This window comes from Hydra vulgaris, chromosome 12 (assembly GCF_038396675.1).
Source record: "Hydra vulgaris chromosome 12, alternate assembly HydraT2T_AEP".
NCBI lineage: Eukaryota > Metazoa > Cnidaria > Hydrozoa > Anthoathecata > Hydridae > Hydra > Hydra vulgaris.
Window position 1 is genome coordinate 62,393,368 of NC_088931.1, and position 19,133 is coordinate 62,412,500.

Below are 19,133 nucleotides of genomic sequence, written 5' to 3' on the forward strand. Positions count from 1 at the left end.
TTTAGTTATTTATATGTTCATTTACTTTACAATATGTAAATAATAAATCTACAATCAATAAAAATTTAAATCTCATTGAATATCATAAAATAATGGTTTGTTGATAATGATTTACAGTAGTATTTACGGTATGATTCTTCAAAATTATTTTAGGAAATTTGGCTCTTTGCTTAAAATAGGTAGCAGTCCCCATGCATAGAATATGTTGGATAGGTATTGCAAACATTAGTTTAGCTTCCTGGGAAATTTAGAATGTCATTAGATTAACAAATACAAGAAATCATGTGGTTGATAACTATAATATTTGACATTTCTGAACATAAGCTAGAAATATAGACATAAATAACTTTTTACAAGTAATTAGAAATGTTGATACATACATGGTCCAAGGTAAAAAAATTTATTAACAAAAGACATCAGTAGATATATAATCATAATTACCATTTCAAAAAAGTTACACTGTAGACATTTCAAGACCACTGGAAAAGTCGACTTATTCAACATTTGTTTTGTATTAATTTTTAAAAGGTAAAAAAAAATATTTAGTTGGGTTATCTCGTATTATAAATAATTTTACATTAAGTCAAACACCAAAGTTATACCTAGTGCCGCAAAAAAAAAAAAAAATTATAATAATTTAGTAAAATTAATAAACATGTTACAAGTCTTCGACTTAACAAAGTATTAGCGAAAATAAATTTCTTTTAACTGTTAATAAAAATATTAGTAGATACAAATTTAGAGTTTGCTCACTTAAAAATTTTAAAACAAGAAATTTGAAAATGTGAAATAATATTCTTTATACCACGTAACAAAATTAATAATAAAAAGGAAAAAAAAAACAGTTTACATTGAAAATACATTCATAATACGATTATAATACAAAAAAGTAAAATTTTTAGACCACCTTTAAAACTTTATTTTAACATTTCAAATTTTTGCTGATAAAATATAATTACATATATTGGTTTTTTATTATCACTGCGCATGCACTTGAAAAACTTTTGTTGAATTAGCAAACACTTGTTCGCATATAATGCATCATTACTTATATTTTGTTATGCTAATGATAACGTAATTTAGCATAAAGCAAATTTGACTGAACAAAATACAGCGAAAATAAGAAAATCAAATTTCTTCATTCACCTTTTTGTCACTAAATTTCTAAATAGCAAGTATGTATTACAAAATTTCTTCTGGTGGCTGAGGTAACGTAGTAGGATCAAAGTCAAAAAAATATGGATGCTTCATAGCTTTGCGAGCTGAGATTCGATCAGCAGGATTATATATCAAAAACTTCTATAAAAAAAAAGATAAAAAAAAGAAAGTAAATAAGGTTCATTTTAAATTTTTCTATGAAAATTGAAACCTCAGTTATCTTTATAAAGTAAGCCATTAAATAAGTTTCCACTCTCTAATTACCCCCATCCAAAAATCAACTTATCTTTCAAAAAGTTACATTACATGTTATTAAAATGTCTTTTTTTAACTTTTAAAAGATACTACATATATACATAATGTTAAACAAATAATACAAATTCTCTATATACCATGTTCTATTTTACTTTAAGTTTTAACCATTGTGACCAGGGCCGCGACCCCTCTCTCGGCGGCACTGATTGTAACCAGTATTCAAATCAAACCGCATCCTAATCACAACCAATATTATTTTCTCTTTGATATTAGTACTAAATTTTTAAATTTTAGGAGGAATGCTTAAAGATATTATCCTTATACAGACATGAAATGCTTCGTGTTCTCCTGGTTTTTAATAAATTTGTTATAGTTTTAGTTTATATTATTTTAAATTTACTGTCGTGGAAAAAATAATAAATACCTAAATAATGACCTAAACATTTAGAAAAACTCATTTTCTTCACATTTACATCAGTTTATTACAATTAATGTTACTTTTTTTATTTTTCCAATAATTCTATTGGAAATAGAATCCTGTTTACTCGGACACTGCATAAGTCGAAATTTTACTTAGTCGGACGGATTTTCAATTCCCCTTGAACTTTCTCTATCAACTTACAATAAAATTATCCGCTTAAGTCGTACCCTGGTTAAATTCACTAACTCGTACTGTTTTTTGGGGTCCCTTCGGCAAAAAACTTCGCTTAACTAGGATTTTTGTTTTGAATTGCATTTAAGTGCATATAATAACAAAACTTTTAATACTTCAATAAAAATTCCAAACTTTGAACACTTGAAAGTAAAATAGCTTTGAGTCAAATAAAATTAAACATAACTTCATACTTTCACTGATATTTTCGATTCGGTAAAACTTCGATTAAATTTTATTTATTATTGACTTTTATATTAAAAATTAAAAAACATCAATAAAAAAAACTTAAAACGTTCGAAAATTAAATACCTTTGCGTATTTAATTTTCGAACGTTTTAAGTTTTTTTTAATTAAATAAATATAATTTAATAAACTAAATAACCCTTTTTCTGAAATCTTCGATTAAATTTTATTTATTAAAATGTTGAAGTTAGCTAAATTACTACAACAGAAAAATACATAATAATAAAAGAACTCGACAAAGGAAATCAATATCAAAGAAATTGCCTGGATGGTCCAAAGCAAAAAACACAATATATTCAGAAGCCGAAAAAAAATTAAACTTCTGCGAAAAGAGTGAGGATGCGAGTCTCCCTATATTAGGATCTGGAGAAAGTATATTTTTTGCGAGTCTCCCTAAATTAGGATCTGGATAAACCATGGCTCTTAAACACTTGACACCAAAATAGTGTCGATATATCTCGGTAAGTTGGACATTTTTAAAAAGTCCGACATAAAGAGAGCTTCGCTAAATTCGGACATTCGCTAAGTCAGATAATATATACATATATATATATATATATACATATATATATATATGTATATGTGTATGTATGTATGTATGTATGTATGTATGTATGTATGTATGTATGTATGTATGTATGTATGTATGTATGTATGTATATATATATATATATATATATATATATATAAACCCCTTCAGAGTCCGAGTTAATGGGATTCTACTGTATAAAGTTTAATATTATTACTTATATCTTTAAAAAAAAATATTTAATCCTTGTTACTTTTTCTAATGTAACTAACAAAATTGTTTAAAGTAGCTAGAAATTTAGTGAAAAATAATAAATACAGAAATGGTTAATTTTTTTAATTTTCAACTGTTATTATTTTTTGAACATATGGGTTAACTTTGGTATCAGTAACACCACATGATTAGGAAATAGGGAAAGAGGGGATGTCAGCTCTCCTCCATATTTAGTCAAAAGGAGGATTACTGTCGCCCCTCTCTACACATCACTAACTCTGACAGCTTCAGTAACCCCCTTCAACAGCTATAACATTCATATGCTCCTGAGTATTATTATACTGTATATTTTGAAACAAAACATGTTTATTATAATGTTTTATGTATGTTCAGTTTTAAACTTTAGATATTATCATTAGAAAATCACATTGCACCTCAGTAGAGCTCTTTGTAATTCTGCAACTTCAATTAGACATAATTGAAGTTGCAGAATAATTCAGACAGCCAATAAGTATATATAGAGATTTCAAGAACAACTGAGCCTTTTGTTGGATTTAAAACCTCTCTCTTAAAACACAAAAAACTTAATTCCCAGATAATTATCTGGGAAGCTAAAAAGGATCCCTTTTTCTCCAAAAACACCATTAAAAAAAAATAACAGTTAAAAGTAAATGTAAATAGAGTTAAATGTAACCTCACATATGATTAGAGGACGTTTACTGAAAGCAAGTTTATTTTCGAGATCATCTAGAAGTGTGCCTTGATTGAAAAAACAACATATTAAAACCTGAAAAAAGTTTTGTCATAAATATTCCACATGGAAAAATAAATAGGGCATGATTTTGTGAACAGACGAATTTAAATTTATTATTTGGATAAGATGGTAAGCAGTTTGTCCGCAGACCACCAACTAAAGAGTTGGACCCAAATTACACTAAAAAAGCAGTAAAAATTGGTGGGAATAGCATTATGGTGTCCTATTTTCCTATAAAAGCCACTATGACAGCAGATTAGGGTAATTTGAAAAACAACATTTTTTGAAAATGTCTGCTGGCACCCCCCAAATGTCTTCTATATAATAAAATTATACTGGATTTAAAAATTTTTAAATAAAAAATATTTTTAGGGATTGCTACAAACCCTTGAACATTAAATGGGTCCCTAATATTATTTAAAAAATTATTTTTTGAAAGTAAGTAATGTTGGGTCTCAAATGAAGCGAAATTATACAAAAATTTCAAAAATAAAAATCATTTTATTTTTAAATTATTATTTTAGATTTTAATGAACATAAAATGACGTTTTTAACTTAAAATGAAAAATAGGAATTTAACAAGATTTTTTGATTATAGTTTTTTTTTCTTAATTATTTTTTTATAAGCCAATAATTATTTTTGAAATTTTTATATAATCACGCTTCCTTTCAGACCCAACATGACATACTTCTGAAAAACTTTTCTTTTATATATTAGTGACCTTTTAGTAATTCAATGGACAGTAGCAACCCCTAATAACAATTTTTATTCAAAAAATTTTTAAATCCAGTATTATTTTATTACATAGAGCACATTTAGGGGTTGCCAGCAGACATTTTCAAAAAAAGTTGTTTTTCAAATCACCCAACAGCAGATATTTTATGCTTATATACTTCAAGAAATAATGCTTCCTTATGCTGAGGATAACATGCCCTTGTTTTAGATATTTCAGCAAGATAACAATCCAAGTTGACTTCTATTTCAAAGAGATTAGTTTAAATCTAATAGAAAATTTAGGCATTAACCAATCTGTATAAAGTGATAGATAAACCTTTTGCAAAAAAAATAAAGAAAAAAAAATTGTTTTTCTATTTCTACGGCCTTTTTTATTACAATTTTATTATTATTAGTCAAACTATAAATAAGTTATTAAAATATGCTATATTATTTTGGATATCAAACTTAGTGAAGTATCTGAAGGTGTATCAGGTCTCCTCTATTACCATTCTTTCAGGAAGACAAGCGAGAAAAAAAAAATTAACGCAATATTAGTCTTTTTTAAAATAACTAACAAATTGTTTAAAAATACTATTAGTTGTGTTTGATGCTAAATCTGTTTTCTTTTCCTTCTGCCTACTTCTTTTGTAAAAATAGTTAAACAAGAACAAATCCTGTCTTTTCTTCTTTTTAGTTGTTTTTCCAATCAGTTCTTTAACTAGTTTAATGGCCCTCTCTGATGATTCATTGACCACTGCAAGGAATTAAATAGTAATTTCAAACTCAAGATAAAAATAGTTGAACATTCAGAACTGTGAAGGGATCTTAAGCCACTGCAACTCAATCTTTCCATGTCTAATCATATTAAAGATAAGTCAAGATTGCTCAGTTACTATAGCACTGAGATGGAGACTGATCTTGTGCAAAATCTAGACAGTGAAGAAGCTCTTTATTGACCATAACACATTAAGTGGATATGCTTTAGGGTTTGCGGGAAGTGTACTGTACAGTGCTTTAGCAATATCTTCTCTGTTCGGGCAATGTTCAACTGCTAAAGCAAGCACAACTAAGACAGGATCAAGATAACAGCTGTGCCTGCCAAATGATTTTATTGCTAATAAAATTAGATTATTACCTCAATCAAACAATTAATTAATCTTTATTAATCTGTTTTATATTTCTTCTAATTATTATTAACCTAATAGGGAGCAGCAGTTGCAGTTACTGTTCTTAGAAACCACTGACTGTAAAATATGCCTACAAACATAGCCATATCTCTTTTATATTTTCCTCTGATAAGTTTGGAATGATTTCCAACAGTAAATATATTTTAAGGTAATACAATGCTTTTGCCATGATTCTTGCATAATGCAATGGACCAGGAATACAAAATTTGAACCTCTCTTTTTGAGAAACTGCCAAACAAAAGATTCTATTAGATTGTAAATTGCCTTGAACTGCATTTCTACAGCACCTGATTCATTATGAGGAATGCCTAGTAGCTTTTCCCAATCACTTTCACTAGTACAGCTAATCTTTCTCTTGTAGCTGATATGTGATGATGATTCAGATAAAATTATTTATTTCTCCTCCTGAGTTATAACACTGCTTATGATAGCAGTGTACTGGTTGACAGAAAAACCTTCTACTATAGCATTTATCACTGCACGCTTTAGAATATCTTTAGGCAGTATAATACTTTGTACTTCTTTGTGGATACTATCATTTAGCTCATTTTTAACATTGTATTAAGTCATTGCATTCTGAGCTTAAATAAGTGAAATAACTTTCTGAGCTATAAGATATATATAAGTCTTCTTTTTCTGAGAATTCCCTTTTAGATTATTTTTTTGCAGATCCTTCAGCACCCTGTTTAAGTCTAATATTAGAACAGCCTAGACAACCATGTCTTTCTTCCTTACGCATTTTCAAAAACATAATGTCCATACATTTAGTTTCTGTTCTATTTGTTCTTTTTCTATTTACTGTTATTTCGTCAATCATGATTTTTATGTCATGTCCCAAACAAAATACCTTTTTAGATTCTATTCTTAACTTGATTGTTCATGGTATTAATCTGTTTTTAAGGGATTGCAGCTTTTTATATTTCATTATTAGAGTTTTAACTTCTTTCTTAAAATTAATGTTAATTAGACCGTAAAATACATAGTATGCTACAAGTTCTGTGTCCTCCAAGTTCCCCGGGAGCCTTCAGATTAGATATAATGCAGCAGTTCATATTTGTTTACAGACAATATGGTGTAAATATGGCACCTTTATTTGAACAACAAACTAAATTTTTAATAGAAATGGATGGTTTGGACTCTCACAGGTAAATACTGGATTATTTCTTCAACAGTTAATAACTGAATAGATGATAGTGTCTTCCTACTTTTTTTTAACTAAGAATATATCTTTGCCTCTTATTTCAACAAGAATTTTTGGCATAAATTTTTATTTTACTTTTTATTTCATTTAAATGAACTATATTAACATAAATTTAAATATACTTTTTTTAATTCTAAAAACAAACTTCATTGAGTATCATGCAAGAACCATTTTACCCATGTTTAAGCATTGTTAAATCTTATTAAAACAGATGTTGAAAATTGAGCATGGTTAATACATTAATACAGTAAAATCACACCGCTGTCATGGAAACAGTTTTGAGTACAGAAATAATGAAAAACTTCATTAAATTAAATTAACTTCATAAAAATTAGTCTTGAGTTTTTTAACGACTTTTTTTTTAATATAAAAAGATAAATATAAAAAGAGTGTCTAACTCTTTTATATATCAGCAATTGTGAGAATAAATATAGAAAAAAATATATAACTTAATAATATTGAAGGGTGGCATGTATGTATGTATGTATGTATGTATGCATGTATCTATGAAGATAAGTATGTTTGTTTTTTCTTTATTTAGTTAAAAAAAGCATTTAGCAAATTCCTACATTTTGATTGGATTATTTCTAAACACTTTTAAATAATAAATGAATAATAAAACATTTGAAAAATAAAAGCCAATTTCAAAAAAAAAAACTTTAGATTAATAATACCTTAAGAAGATCGATTCCAGCTGGTTCTAAGGATGGCAACATTTTCTGTAAATCTTTTGATTTCCACTTTGGAAAAGCAGCCTTATATTCTGGTAATTCCTCCACCCCTTCCCATGTTTCATTATCAGGTGTGCCAAGCACTCTAAGAGTCAAGTAATAATATAAAAATCAGACATTACTTAATCAAAAAATGTCAAAATGCTATGTTGTGACAGCCTATAAAATTTTTGAAATGTAAAGGAAATTGAATGTTATAGGATAATTGTATAAAAAAAAAAAAAAAAAAACCTTTATTTAGGTAAAATTTATTGTCATATAATAAGCGAATATCATATTTGGAAACAATAAAAAATCAATAGAATAATGTATAATGGGGTCAAATAAAGTAGTTGACAGTTATAATTTTTTTTACAGGAAAAAGATTTAAAATTCCTACTTTTTTTCAAAGTTGTCGAGAATTTTGAGTTGTATTTAAATTCATACAAATCAAATGAAAACTTTCTTTTATTAAGAAAAAATTAATTGAAAACAAAACTCTTCTTTTACATTTTACATTCAGCTATTTTTTAAAGTCTTTTATTTAAAGGGGAGAAAACAAAATCAAATAAAAAGAAATTCTCATTTTTTAGGAAATATATAATTGAAAAAAATAATCTAACCTTACATTAAGGGAGAATGAAATGTGCAAGTTGATAAGTAATTTAAAAAAATACTTAATTAAAAAAAGTAATCAATTATTGCAATTCATAAACAACCAATTAAAAAACTTTTTTTTTAAACACAAGATTATTCTTGTGACGATGTTTAGTCAGAGAGGTTTTACAAGTTGAACTGTCACTTATGCTGCACTTTGTTTGCTGCAGTGGTTGAGATCGTGTAGTTGCTGGTGTTGCTGGCAATGGCTAAAATTTTGATGGTTGAAATAAAAAACACTCAGGTTGAGATGTTTCAAACATATCAGTGATTTGTAATTTTGACTGATGGAACCATCAGTCAAAATAACTCAGATTAATGATGACAAGCGGTAAAAAATAAATTTATTGAAATATAGAGACTATTGTGTGCACATTAAAACCTGCACCAAACACTGCCTGATGTGCTCTTGGAAAACAGATGAGATAGACCTTAGTGTTTTTTTAAGTTTTTTTGAAGCATACTTTTAAATGATATAGATTTGATAATGCTAAAAAATCAACATGCTAAAAATACAAAAAAAAAAAAAAAAAAAACATTTAGGTATAATTATTTGATTGTTAAAACATGTTACTGAGTATTAAATCTGATACTGCAAAATGGACTGACATAATAGGAACACTGCTTAATAAAGAAACTACATATTGTCACTTGTTTAAATTGATTAGCAATACACTGGATAAGAGTAGTTTTAATTTTACAATGTAACACCTAATTTTATTCATAGTGATATTATTTATTAGTATTCAGTTGATGATGCATTAGCAATGCCCAAATACAATTTTATACTTTAAAAAAAAATGTTTTCAGCAACATTTAATAACCTAAAAAATGTTTTTCCTCCTCTTGCTAAATTCTTTTTGGCAGGGTTTTTAGATATTACTACCTAATGCGAAGAGAAAATAAGCAGCTGAAATTGTAAAAACATGAACAAATTATATTACACATTAACAATAATGCAAATAACAAAAATAACAAAAGTTTCCCCCTAACAGATTTTTTTATTAACCAAAAACATAAGTGCAAAACAGGCAGGATGACTTTTCTTAATTGCTAATTTACAGTGAAATAATAACTGTCATAACTGGATACTCCAAAAATAGATTAAAATACTGCACGGATCCATTCCATTTTAAAATATGCAAAAGTTTAGCGTTTTGTTTCAATAGTCACTGTGAATTTAATGATGAACAATGAATAACTATTTAGCCATGACTTCTTATTGCTAAAAATTTAAATTTGGTGATATGTTAAATCACTTTAACATATCACCAATTTCACTTAAAAATTTCGATTATAAAGTTGGGATTAACAAGTGTGCTTGTTTGTCAAAATAAAAATTCAGGTTTACTTAAAAAAATGTTAAATAATCTTTACAAATGATCAAAAAATAGTCTAAGATTATTAAATTTTAACAAAAAATTACATATATGTTAACAAAAAATTACATATATGTTTTATAAGTGGTGCTTAAGCTTTTTGCTTTTTGCAAATTTTGGAGCTAAGTTTTTGAAGGCTCAAACTAAGTGATCGCGAATTGTGATACCTGAAAATTCTGGTCTTTAAATTTTTAGTTTTTAAAAACTGTAAACTCTGTTTTTATCACAAAACTCAAAAGTTGTTATTCAATAAAAAATATTTATATTAATCTTAAAGTTATAAAATTTTATATAGATATAAAATCTCTTTATAAAACCATATTATTACTATATTTATTATTACTATTATTAAAAATCATGATTTAAACTTTAATATTTTAATTCGATGATAAATCATTAGATAAAAATAGAAAAAAAACCATACAGTACAATGTAATATTAAAAATGAAACAACCACAAATCACAACAATCTAAAGGAATTTACTAATAATCAAATATTTTAAATAAAAGAAATTGCAACTAATTGTATAATCATATTTAAATCTTATTTAATATTTTCTTATAAGTAAAATGTAACTATCAATTAAATGCTTAAAACTCTCTAATATAATATCCATTATATAGATATAATATTTATTACCTATAATGCTATTTATATAATATAAGACAGAAAGTTTGAAAACATTTAAAAAACTAATTTAAACTACTTATAGTTGTTTTAAAGCAAAACTTTAATAACATGTTTTAAAATATACCTCCTAATTATTATTTTACATGTTAACTAGTTATGGTGTTATTAAAGAGCAATATGACTTATACATAACAAAGCTTTGATTAATAATAGTGTTTAAAAAAAACTTATGTGGTTATATTTAATTTTTAGGCTATAAATAGCATTTCAATACTTAGATATTATGCAGGAAATTTAGCACAGAAAAAGAGTTAGAAATAAATAACTTATAAAAAATAAAAACATTTTAGCATAACTTTAGCACTACTATATTAAAATTTTAATAAAAAAAATTATGTACTTACTGAAAAATCTTAAATATTTCATCAATTTCTGAATCTCCTTGAAAAATGGGTTTTTTATTTACCATTTCAGCAAAAATGCAGCCTATACTCCATGTATCAATACCACATGAATATCTTTTGCCTCCTAGCAAAACTTCAGGACATCTGTACCAAAGTGTTACAACCTTTAGAAATAGTAGTTAAAATTATTGTTTAAAATATTAAGCTTGACAGAATAACTGTGTCAAAAAATATGAAACTTAGCCAAAAATATCAAATAAGAATTAACAAAATATAAATAAGAATATATCAAATATAACAAAATAATAAAAAAATCAAATAAGAATATATCAATATATTAAATAATTAGTCATTAGATTAGTAGTCAGTCAGAAAATCAGAATATATAAAATTATTTGTTACACCAATGCTGTAAAGAAGCATTTTATTCTTAGCAATTAAGGTGCACATTTTGTGTATGGTACAAAAATTCGGTTATGTATATACAATATTTTTAATTAAAACTGTTTAATATGGTTTATTTGAATATGTTATTTTTTATTTTTTGTTTGAGGTATAGTAATTATTTAGATAAAGTAATTTATTATTTTTTAAAGTTTTAAGGCATGTTATTCAATGCTAGTAATTACAGTTATTTTGTAAACTACTTTCCATAAGTTGTTCAGTCTGTTTAACAAAATTATTTTAAAAAATTGATATAAAAAATAACAAAATATTTACAACTTGTTAAAGCTTGAAGAACATTGTTATTTTGTTTTAAATGTCATGCTTAAGAACGACACTTAAAACAATATCACCTGATTCTTTAAAGAGTAACTTGATTTGCTGGATGCACTGATTGGATTATAATTATTAACTTAATTGTCTTTAAGGTAAAAACCTGGTTTCGTGGATTTTATCTCATGTAGCTTCATGCATTGGCCAAGGTTTCATTTTATTGATCTTTTTCATATTTCCCATAGGTTGCATTAAGGTGCTCTCTACTAACCTTATTACAAGTATCAAATTTAAAAAAAAAATATTCTTACAAATAAAAGCTGTTATACTTTGTAAATAAATAAATTTAATTTTGAAACTAAAATTTTAATCTAGATATTGAAACTTTACTAATAATTTAACTAATTTATTGTAAAACAATTCAAAAAACAAAACCATGGTGTCCCACCCTCTCCTTTATACTTTTAATTCATTAACAAAAAATGTTGACTTATTTTAACTATTTATTTAACAATTTAGCAACACAATAGTTTCATAGATACAACCCTCAGAATTAGGAAAAATGAAGTCAGCAATAATTTGCCAACCTCAATCTTTTTGAGGTCGGCATTGGGTTGGCAAAAAATTATTTGATACAAAGGTCTGACCATAAAACATAGAAACAAGGTCAGCAAATTTTTAAACCCTAATTCTGAGGGTTGAAGATATCATGTCAAATACTAAGACATGTAATATATCAGTGGATGTTGGAGTGGGAGCTTTTAGCATTTATAAAATCATTCACAAAAAAAACGAAACTCCAATATTTCTTGAAAAAGCTAAATAAGTATTTGAGATTTTTTACTTTTAAATACTTTTAAAAAAATTAATGAACAAAGAATTTTTGGGTCAAAAAAGTAATTTTAGTTTCTTATTTTTAAAATAAAAGAATATATTAGTACATTGCATACATATATAAAAATACATCAATTTACACAAGCTCACCTCATGTGTGTAAGCTCTTATTGGAATACCAAATGCTCTTCCTAAACCAAAATCAGCTAGCTTTATTAATCCTTTGGAATCGATAAGAAGATTTTGCGGCTTTAAGTCACGATGAATAATACGACGAGCATGACAGAAATCAATACCATTGCATATTTGATAAGTATAACTCTAAAGAATTTAAAAATTTTTTAGTCTACTTTTATTATCTCCCTTGTATATGAATAAATATATATTCATATTTATTCATATACAAATATGAATATATATTTATTCATATACAAATATGAATATATCATTCCATATTTGTAGCAGAAAGAATACAAGAGAGAGAATACAAAAGAGAGAATACAACTTAAAAACAATCGCACAAAGACTCAAGCTTTAACGAAAACCTTATATAGGTACCAGTTTTTCAACTTTTTTTTAGAAAAGTCAATTGCTTTAAGCGGACTGCTTTACTAGACCATAAAACATTTATGTGAAAAATTTGATAGTTGCAAGTCTTCCAAATTCTATCTTATTTAAATTTTTTTCTTTTTTTTTAAATATATTATTCATTATGAAACATAAACTAGAATGAGTTATAATTAATGAATTTTTAAAACGAGTGTTGTTGTAAAACATTTTTCGGCATATTTTTATATATGAAACATAAGTAACTTTTTCTTCAATTTTTATATTAATTCATCAAACTTATTTTCAAATAAGATTGCTGCTAGTTAACTTAAGATTTTTTTATTTTTGAGCTAACTCGTATTTTCTTACTCTCTATCATAGCTTGAAGTAACTTAATACTAAAAATTGCTGGTGCCTAATATATAGATAAAACTGATCAACTAATGTGATTTTATTTAAGTCGTTCTTTGTATGTAACAATCTAGAAATAGTGGATTATTAGTCTTGAAAATATAATAATCCTATATTATTGCTAAAAATATAACTTGAATATTAATAAACACACAAAAAATTAAAAATTAAAAAAAAAATTATTTAAACCATATTTGAAACAATATGTTTTTATAAATACATTAATATACTTTTTTAATTAAAAATACATAAATACATTGTATATTTGTCATAAATAATATACCTTTATAAGTGCTTTATCCATTGCAACCTCCACTGTGTCTATGTATTTTTTCAAGTCCATCAATAAAAATTCAAAAACAAGATATAACTTTCCACTTTGGTGTAACACATCCAACAATCTATATAATATTTTATAAACTTTTCTTTATAAATACAGAATATTTTCCCCAATATTTTTCAACACACACAAAATAATAATAATAATGAGGATTATTATTATTATTTTGGATACTATGCAGGAAATAGAATATTATGCATAATAGAATAAAATAATAAGGATTATTTAAAAAAAAAAAAAACATTGTTGGAAATGGTCAGTTTGCGCTAGCTAATGCCAACTTTATTTGCATTTGCAAATAAAAACCCTTAGAAAACAATTTAAAAAATCTTATGATTTTTTGGTGAAACATAACATAACTGACATAATCAAAATGTAGATATTTTAAAATCTTTTTTTAAATGCTTTCATTTTATTGTTTATTCTTTCAAATAAAGATTTTCATTTTTAACTATTTATTTTAAATTAAGATTTTATTTCAAATAAAGCATCTTTAATTAAAAATTGAAAATATTTTTTTGGTTTAATTTGAAGAATAATAAATTTCTCTTTTTAGATGTAAAAAGAGAAATTTATTGTTTTGTAACTTTCATATCGTAGTAAAAATTAAAATCACCATACAAAAAATTTGATTTAATAAATGGAGTATTTTATATTTGGTACACTCTCATTCTCATTATTTTTTAGCTGCTGTAATAAAATCTTAAAACATTTTCGACAACTTACTGGACAATAAAAGGATGGAATCTAAGCTCTTTCAGAATGGAAATTTCTCTAACAGCTGTTGAGGGACATCCTTCGTCATCGCATTCCAAACGTATTTTCTTTAATGCAACCAATTCACCAGTAATGCGATTTTTTGCTTTGTAAACAACTCCATATGTGCCTACAAATAAATGACTATTATTTCACCTAATTATGAACAACTAGATGAAGCTAAATATCTTAATACATAAAACAAATGAGTAAACCTTTAAAACAAAATATATTACTGTTAAAATATATACATAAAAGTTAATAAAAAAGAACTTAAATAAAATAGGCTAAACTTTGAAGAGTTTAAAACTTATATATAAAAAAAAACCAAGCCCTAAAAGCCTTCAAATAAAAATGAATATTTATTGCCATTTTATTATAAATATAACAAAATTTCTAAATTATTATATTATAAAAAAGAATTTAAATTTATTTATAAGAAAAGTTTCCAGGTAGCATTAAATGAATTGCTTTAAATCACACATTTGTAACCTGTAGTAAACTAAGCAATGATATATTATATAAACTAGATGTCTAACTTTGATCCAAAATGTAAAGCCACTTTTGCCCTTTTTACAAATGGTGGATTAAATTTGTAAACAAATATTTTTTAACTTTTCTTAAATAAAGTAAATATATTTTAAATAAAAATAATACTTATGTAAAAGTGTTAAAAGGAAATTAGAATACTTGTAAAATAATAATTCATGTTTCAAGAGATTTAAGCTTTGAATAGACAAGTAAAACCACAGACGCTTTAAAGCATTTTTATGAATTATAACACTTTTTAAAATATTTTTATTATTACGAAATTATTTGAATAAATGTTTAATTATCATTGCTATTTGTAATAAATATTTTAAATTATTATAATGTGATTTTTCTTTTATATTATATTAGGCTGTGCTTGTTTCACCAATGTTTAGATGCATGCTGTTATAACTAATTTTAAAAAGTACCTTTATAACAGAATTTGTTATATCTTTAACGTTAACTGTTTACTAAAACCCAACATGAAATAACGTTATTCAATAACACTAACAATAACAGCCGCATCAACAACAGCAACTACAGGTTACCAAAAAGCAGTTTAATTGATTTCCAGTGTATGTGATAAATTTTTTTCTTTTATATTTACATATCATAACTTCATTACTTTTTTATTTTAGATTCATCATGACACATTTATATAATAGAAAAGAACTTATTTAACAATTGTGTTTTGTTAATTTTTTTTAACATGTTAAGAGATAGTTTGTTTATCTTTTTACATATATTGTTATATATTATTTATTAATTGTAAATAAATTTACTTTCAAAATATATACTTTGTTCATTTTTATTATTTTTATATTTTTGAACATATTTTATTGTACAATGGTCAGAATTAAAATAAAAACTAAAAAATTTCTAAAAACAAGAAGACACAAGGAGAAAATCTACAACAGGGAGATTTATGTTATCAATAAATTTATTACACATTAAAAGAAAAAAATTTTCTTTTTCAAAGTGAAAAAAATGAAACTATTTTATATTACTTGAAAATAAAAATAATTTTCTACCTTTAACTAAAACCTTTTGAAATTAATAGACTAAAGAATAAGAATATAAATGATAGATTTAGAACTTGTGATCGACCAAAACAGAAAAAAAGCCGAAACTGAAAGAAACCGAAATTTCGGGTACTCAAATTTGGTGCCGAAACCAAAACCAAAATTTTGGCTAGTCAAATTTTATTTTATTAGAAAAATTTATTTAAAAATGCAATTTTACAGTTTTTGTTTTTTTATACTCGTATTATGTTAAAATTAATTACACGTGTATCTCAAATTGAGATTTAATACATATGTCGACGATATAAGTTAATGGCGAAATTTAACAACTGGCAGATTTTCCCTGCAAAATAAGATTTTTTTGAGGTATTTTGTGAATATTCTCAATATTTTTGTAAAAATGCTAAAAATAACTGTTTTTCTAAATTAGATAAATATTGGTTTTGTGGTATGTTTTTGAACCGAAATTTTGGTTTTTACCGAATTTATAAAAAGTACCGAAACCGAAACTTCGGTATCGGTTCAAATTGAAATTTCAGCCAAAACTGATACCGAAACAGGTTTCGGTCAATCACTATTTAGAACAGAGTTTTTTTAATTCAGTAAATGCTTTTATAAAAACTTTAGCAGTTTGTATTATTACTACTATTATTATTATCATTATTATTACTGTTATTACTATTATTGCTATTATGATTAATGTGATATTAATCTTAATAATAAGCAGACTTCTTATTGTTATGTGATGTCAGCACTTAAACACTAATGCAAACCCATTAAAGTAATTAAACTTTAGCATTTAAAAAAAAAAAAAAAAAAACATCATTCTGTTTTATCTACAATTATGAGTTTAGGTGTGTTCTTTTAATGTTTTACAGCAGACTTTTTAACTTATACAAAGAGTATATAAACATAACCTGAAAAAAATTGAATTTAATATACTTAAATAGCTCAGAATATAGGAACTCTACAAGATCGTAGTTCTATGTTCTCGATAAATCCTTGTTAACATTACTGCTATTTCCATGTTTTGGTAGCCGATGCTGTTACTGATATTAATGGATAAAAAAATGATACCTATGATAAACTGATTGTTTAACAGATTGATAAAATATTTAAAAATATATTGGCTTTAAACCCATACTTACTATGGGAACTAGAGATTTAGACAGCAGATAAATGTAAAAAATGAAGAAGAGGTAGGGTTTAAAGACAGCTAATTAGTTGTTGATGAATCAATTTTTCTTATTTTTATCTCTTTACAATGGATTAACAGATTGACAGGCTCTCAACCTGAAACTCCGAAACACAAACCTTGTTAATCAAGACAGTTGCTTTGAGCAATAGATTGGACATAATATTTCTAGAGGCATAGATTGGATTTTTAACTCAAACCTCCTGATTGTGAGCTAAATGTTTTACCACTAATCTACTATAGCAATTATCTTTTCATCATTAATTTGAACATAGAGTTGATTATAAAGCAGTTGTACAGATTGAATTTAGGTTTATAGTGATTTTGTTTTTAACTACTTTAAAAAAAAAACTTTAATTTTTTTTCAAAGCAGTTAAAAACAGCTCATGAGCCTCAAGAAGTAAGTCACTTATTTTAAAATTTTTACCAGGATTGTAAAAAAAAAAAGACTTAAATTATTTTTTTTTTAAATTGTATTTTTTAAATAAATAATACAAATTATTATTTATTTAAAAAATACTTTTCTGAATTACTTAATATTAAAATGGTAAACTTTAAAGGATTTCTAAATCTCAATACATGTTGTGTTCTTGAAGAAAATGTTAAAAAAAATGTTTAAGCTGAATATTTTTGATTAAAAATGTAATTAATACTTACCGATAAAAACTAAATTTTTGCTTTTAGGAGAAGTTTGCGTTATTTTAGTTCCATCCCTCAGTCTTTAAAACACACTTTTAAAAATGCAACCTAAAGTCTTATTAATTCCTTTGTTTTTGTGTTTAATTATTTATTTCATAACTTTTTTCAATATATTTTTGAATAGCATATTTATAACTTATTTAAAAATGCTAGGATACGTTTTGAAATATTTTTTTAAATTATGCATGAAAGTATGCATTACACTCATTTTGCATTCTACTTTTTTTATTTCCAAAAAAGTTTTTTTAGAGCCACAAATGAAAACCTAGCTATTTTTTCCTTGCTATCAATTGTTTTAACAAACTCTTTATCTTATATAAAATAGGGAATTAGTTGCCCATCTCCTGCATTTTTTTTCTCTCAAATCCTAGCAATGCTGTAACTAAGTAGTAAAAGCTACCAGTTTTCAGTTCTTTAAAAATTGTTTCATAAAGCCAAGTTTATAATGAAGTGTTGGAAAAAACTTTTTCTTCTCCTGCTAACAGGTTTATTCACAATATTTAACATGCCCACAGCAAGGGTGTTGCTAAATGATACATTTTTTGTGAATCCAGTGAAAAATTCTTGATACACTATCCCACATGCAGGGATAACATGGAAATTTAGTAAAATATCACTGATGACCAAGTAGAATGTTTACCATTTTTAATCTAAATTGCGCTTTGGATACTTAATCAGATGGAGCACCATGATACTTTGTATGATTTACATATAAATAGAAAGAAAATTCAAAAAATCAACACCGACAAAGTGTTTAATTATCTAGTTTACAAATTTAAGTCACTAAAGTTGTAAATTTGATTTTTGAAGATCAAAAAAAAATTAAATTAAAGACATGCTCATGTTTTATCTAAAATTAAGATTTCAAAAAATTTAAAAATATTAGGACCAAACCTATAAAAAAAATATATCACATAATTTCTCTATTAACTTTTCTATTAACAGAAAATTGAATTATAAATTAAAATTCATGCAATATTTTGAATTTAAATAAAATTATTTTCAAAAATATGTAAGAACTTTCAGACAGACTTTAACAAGATTGTCTTGAGTGGAAATTTAAATATTATACAGTAATTTTAACGATTTTTGCAAAATTACCCTAATAATACCCTAAAACTTTATTCCTTATCTTTAAAGTTATTTATTTAAAAAATGAAATATTTACTTCATTGCAACTAGTACTATTGTTTGCAATACAATAAAAAATTACCTTCTCCGATCTTTTCAAGCTTTTGAAAAGCTTCCAGTTTTTGGTCAGGAAAACTTGAAGACAAAGTAGACATTTTCTATATCACTTTATTATTCTAAAAATAAAGACTTTCAACAAATTATTATATTTACAGAAAGTATTCACTAATTTTAAAGAAACTTTACTAAACTTT

General features: G+C 25.2%; 1 protein-coding gene across 2 annotated transcripts in view; it reads right to left on the reverse strand.

Moving 5' to 3' along the window:
• Positions 1 to 285: 285 nt before the first annotated feature.
• LOC100203266 (cyclin-dependent kinase 1) overlaps positions 286 to 19,133 on the reverse strand; it is a 26,479-nt gene continuing 7,631 nt past the window's right edge. For both annotated transcript variants that reach the window (XM_065814023.1, XM_065814024.1), the window contains exons 2-8: positions 18,962 to 19,055; positions 14,272 to 14,431; positions 13,489 to 13,606; positions 12,396 to 12,566; positions 10,695 to 10,858; positions 7,588 to 7,729; positions 286 to 1,299 (exon numbers count right to left, since the gene is read on the reverse strand). In XM_065814023.1, the coding sequence (XP_065670095.1) occupies positions 1,183 to 1,299; positions 7,588 to 7,729; positions 10,695 to 10,858; positions 12,396 to 12,566; positions 13,489 to 13,606; positions 14,272 to 14,431; positions 18,962 to 19,034 (945 nt within the window). In that variant the 5' untranslated portion in view covers positions 19,035 to 19,055 and the 3' untranslated portion in view covers positions 286 to 1,182. The remainder of the gene's footprint in view (positions 1,300 to 7,587; positions 7,730 to 10,694; positions 10,859 to 12,395; positions 12,567 to 13,488; positions 13,607 to 14,271; positions 14,432 to 18,961; positions 19,056 to 19,133) is intronic.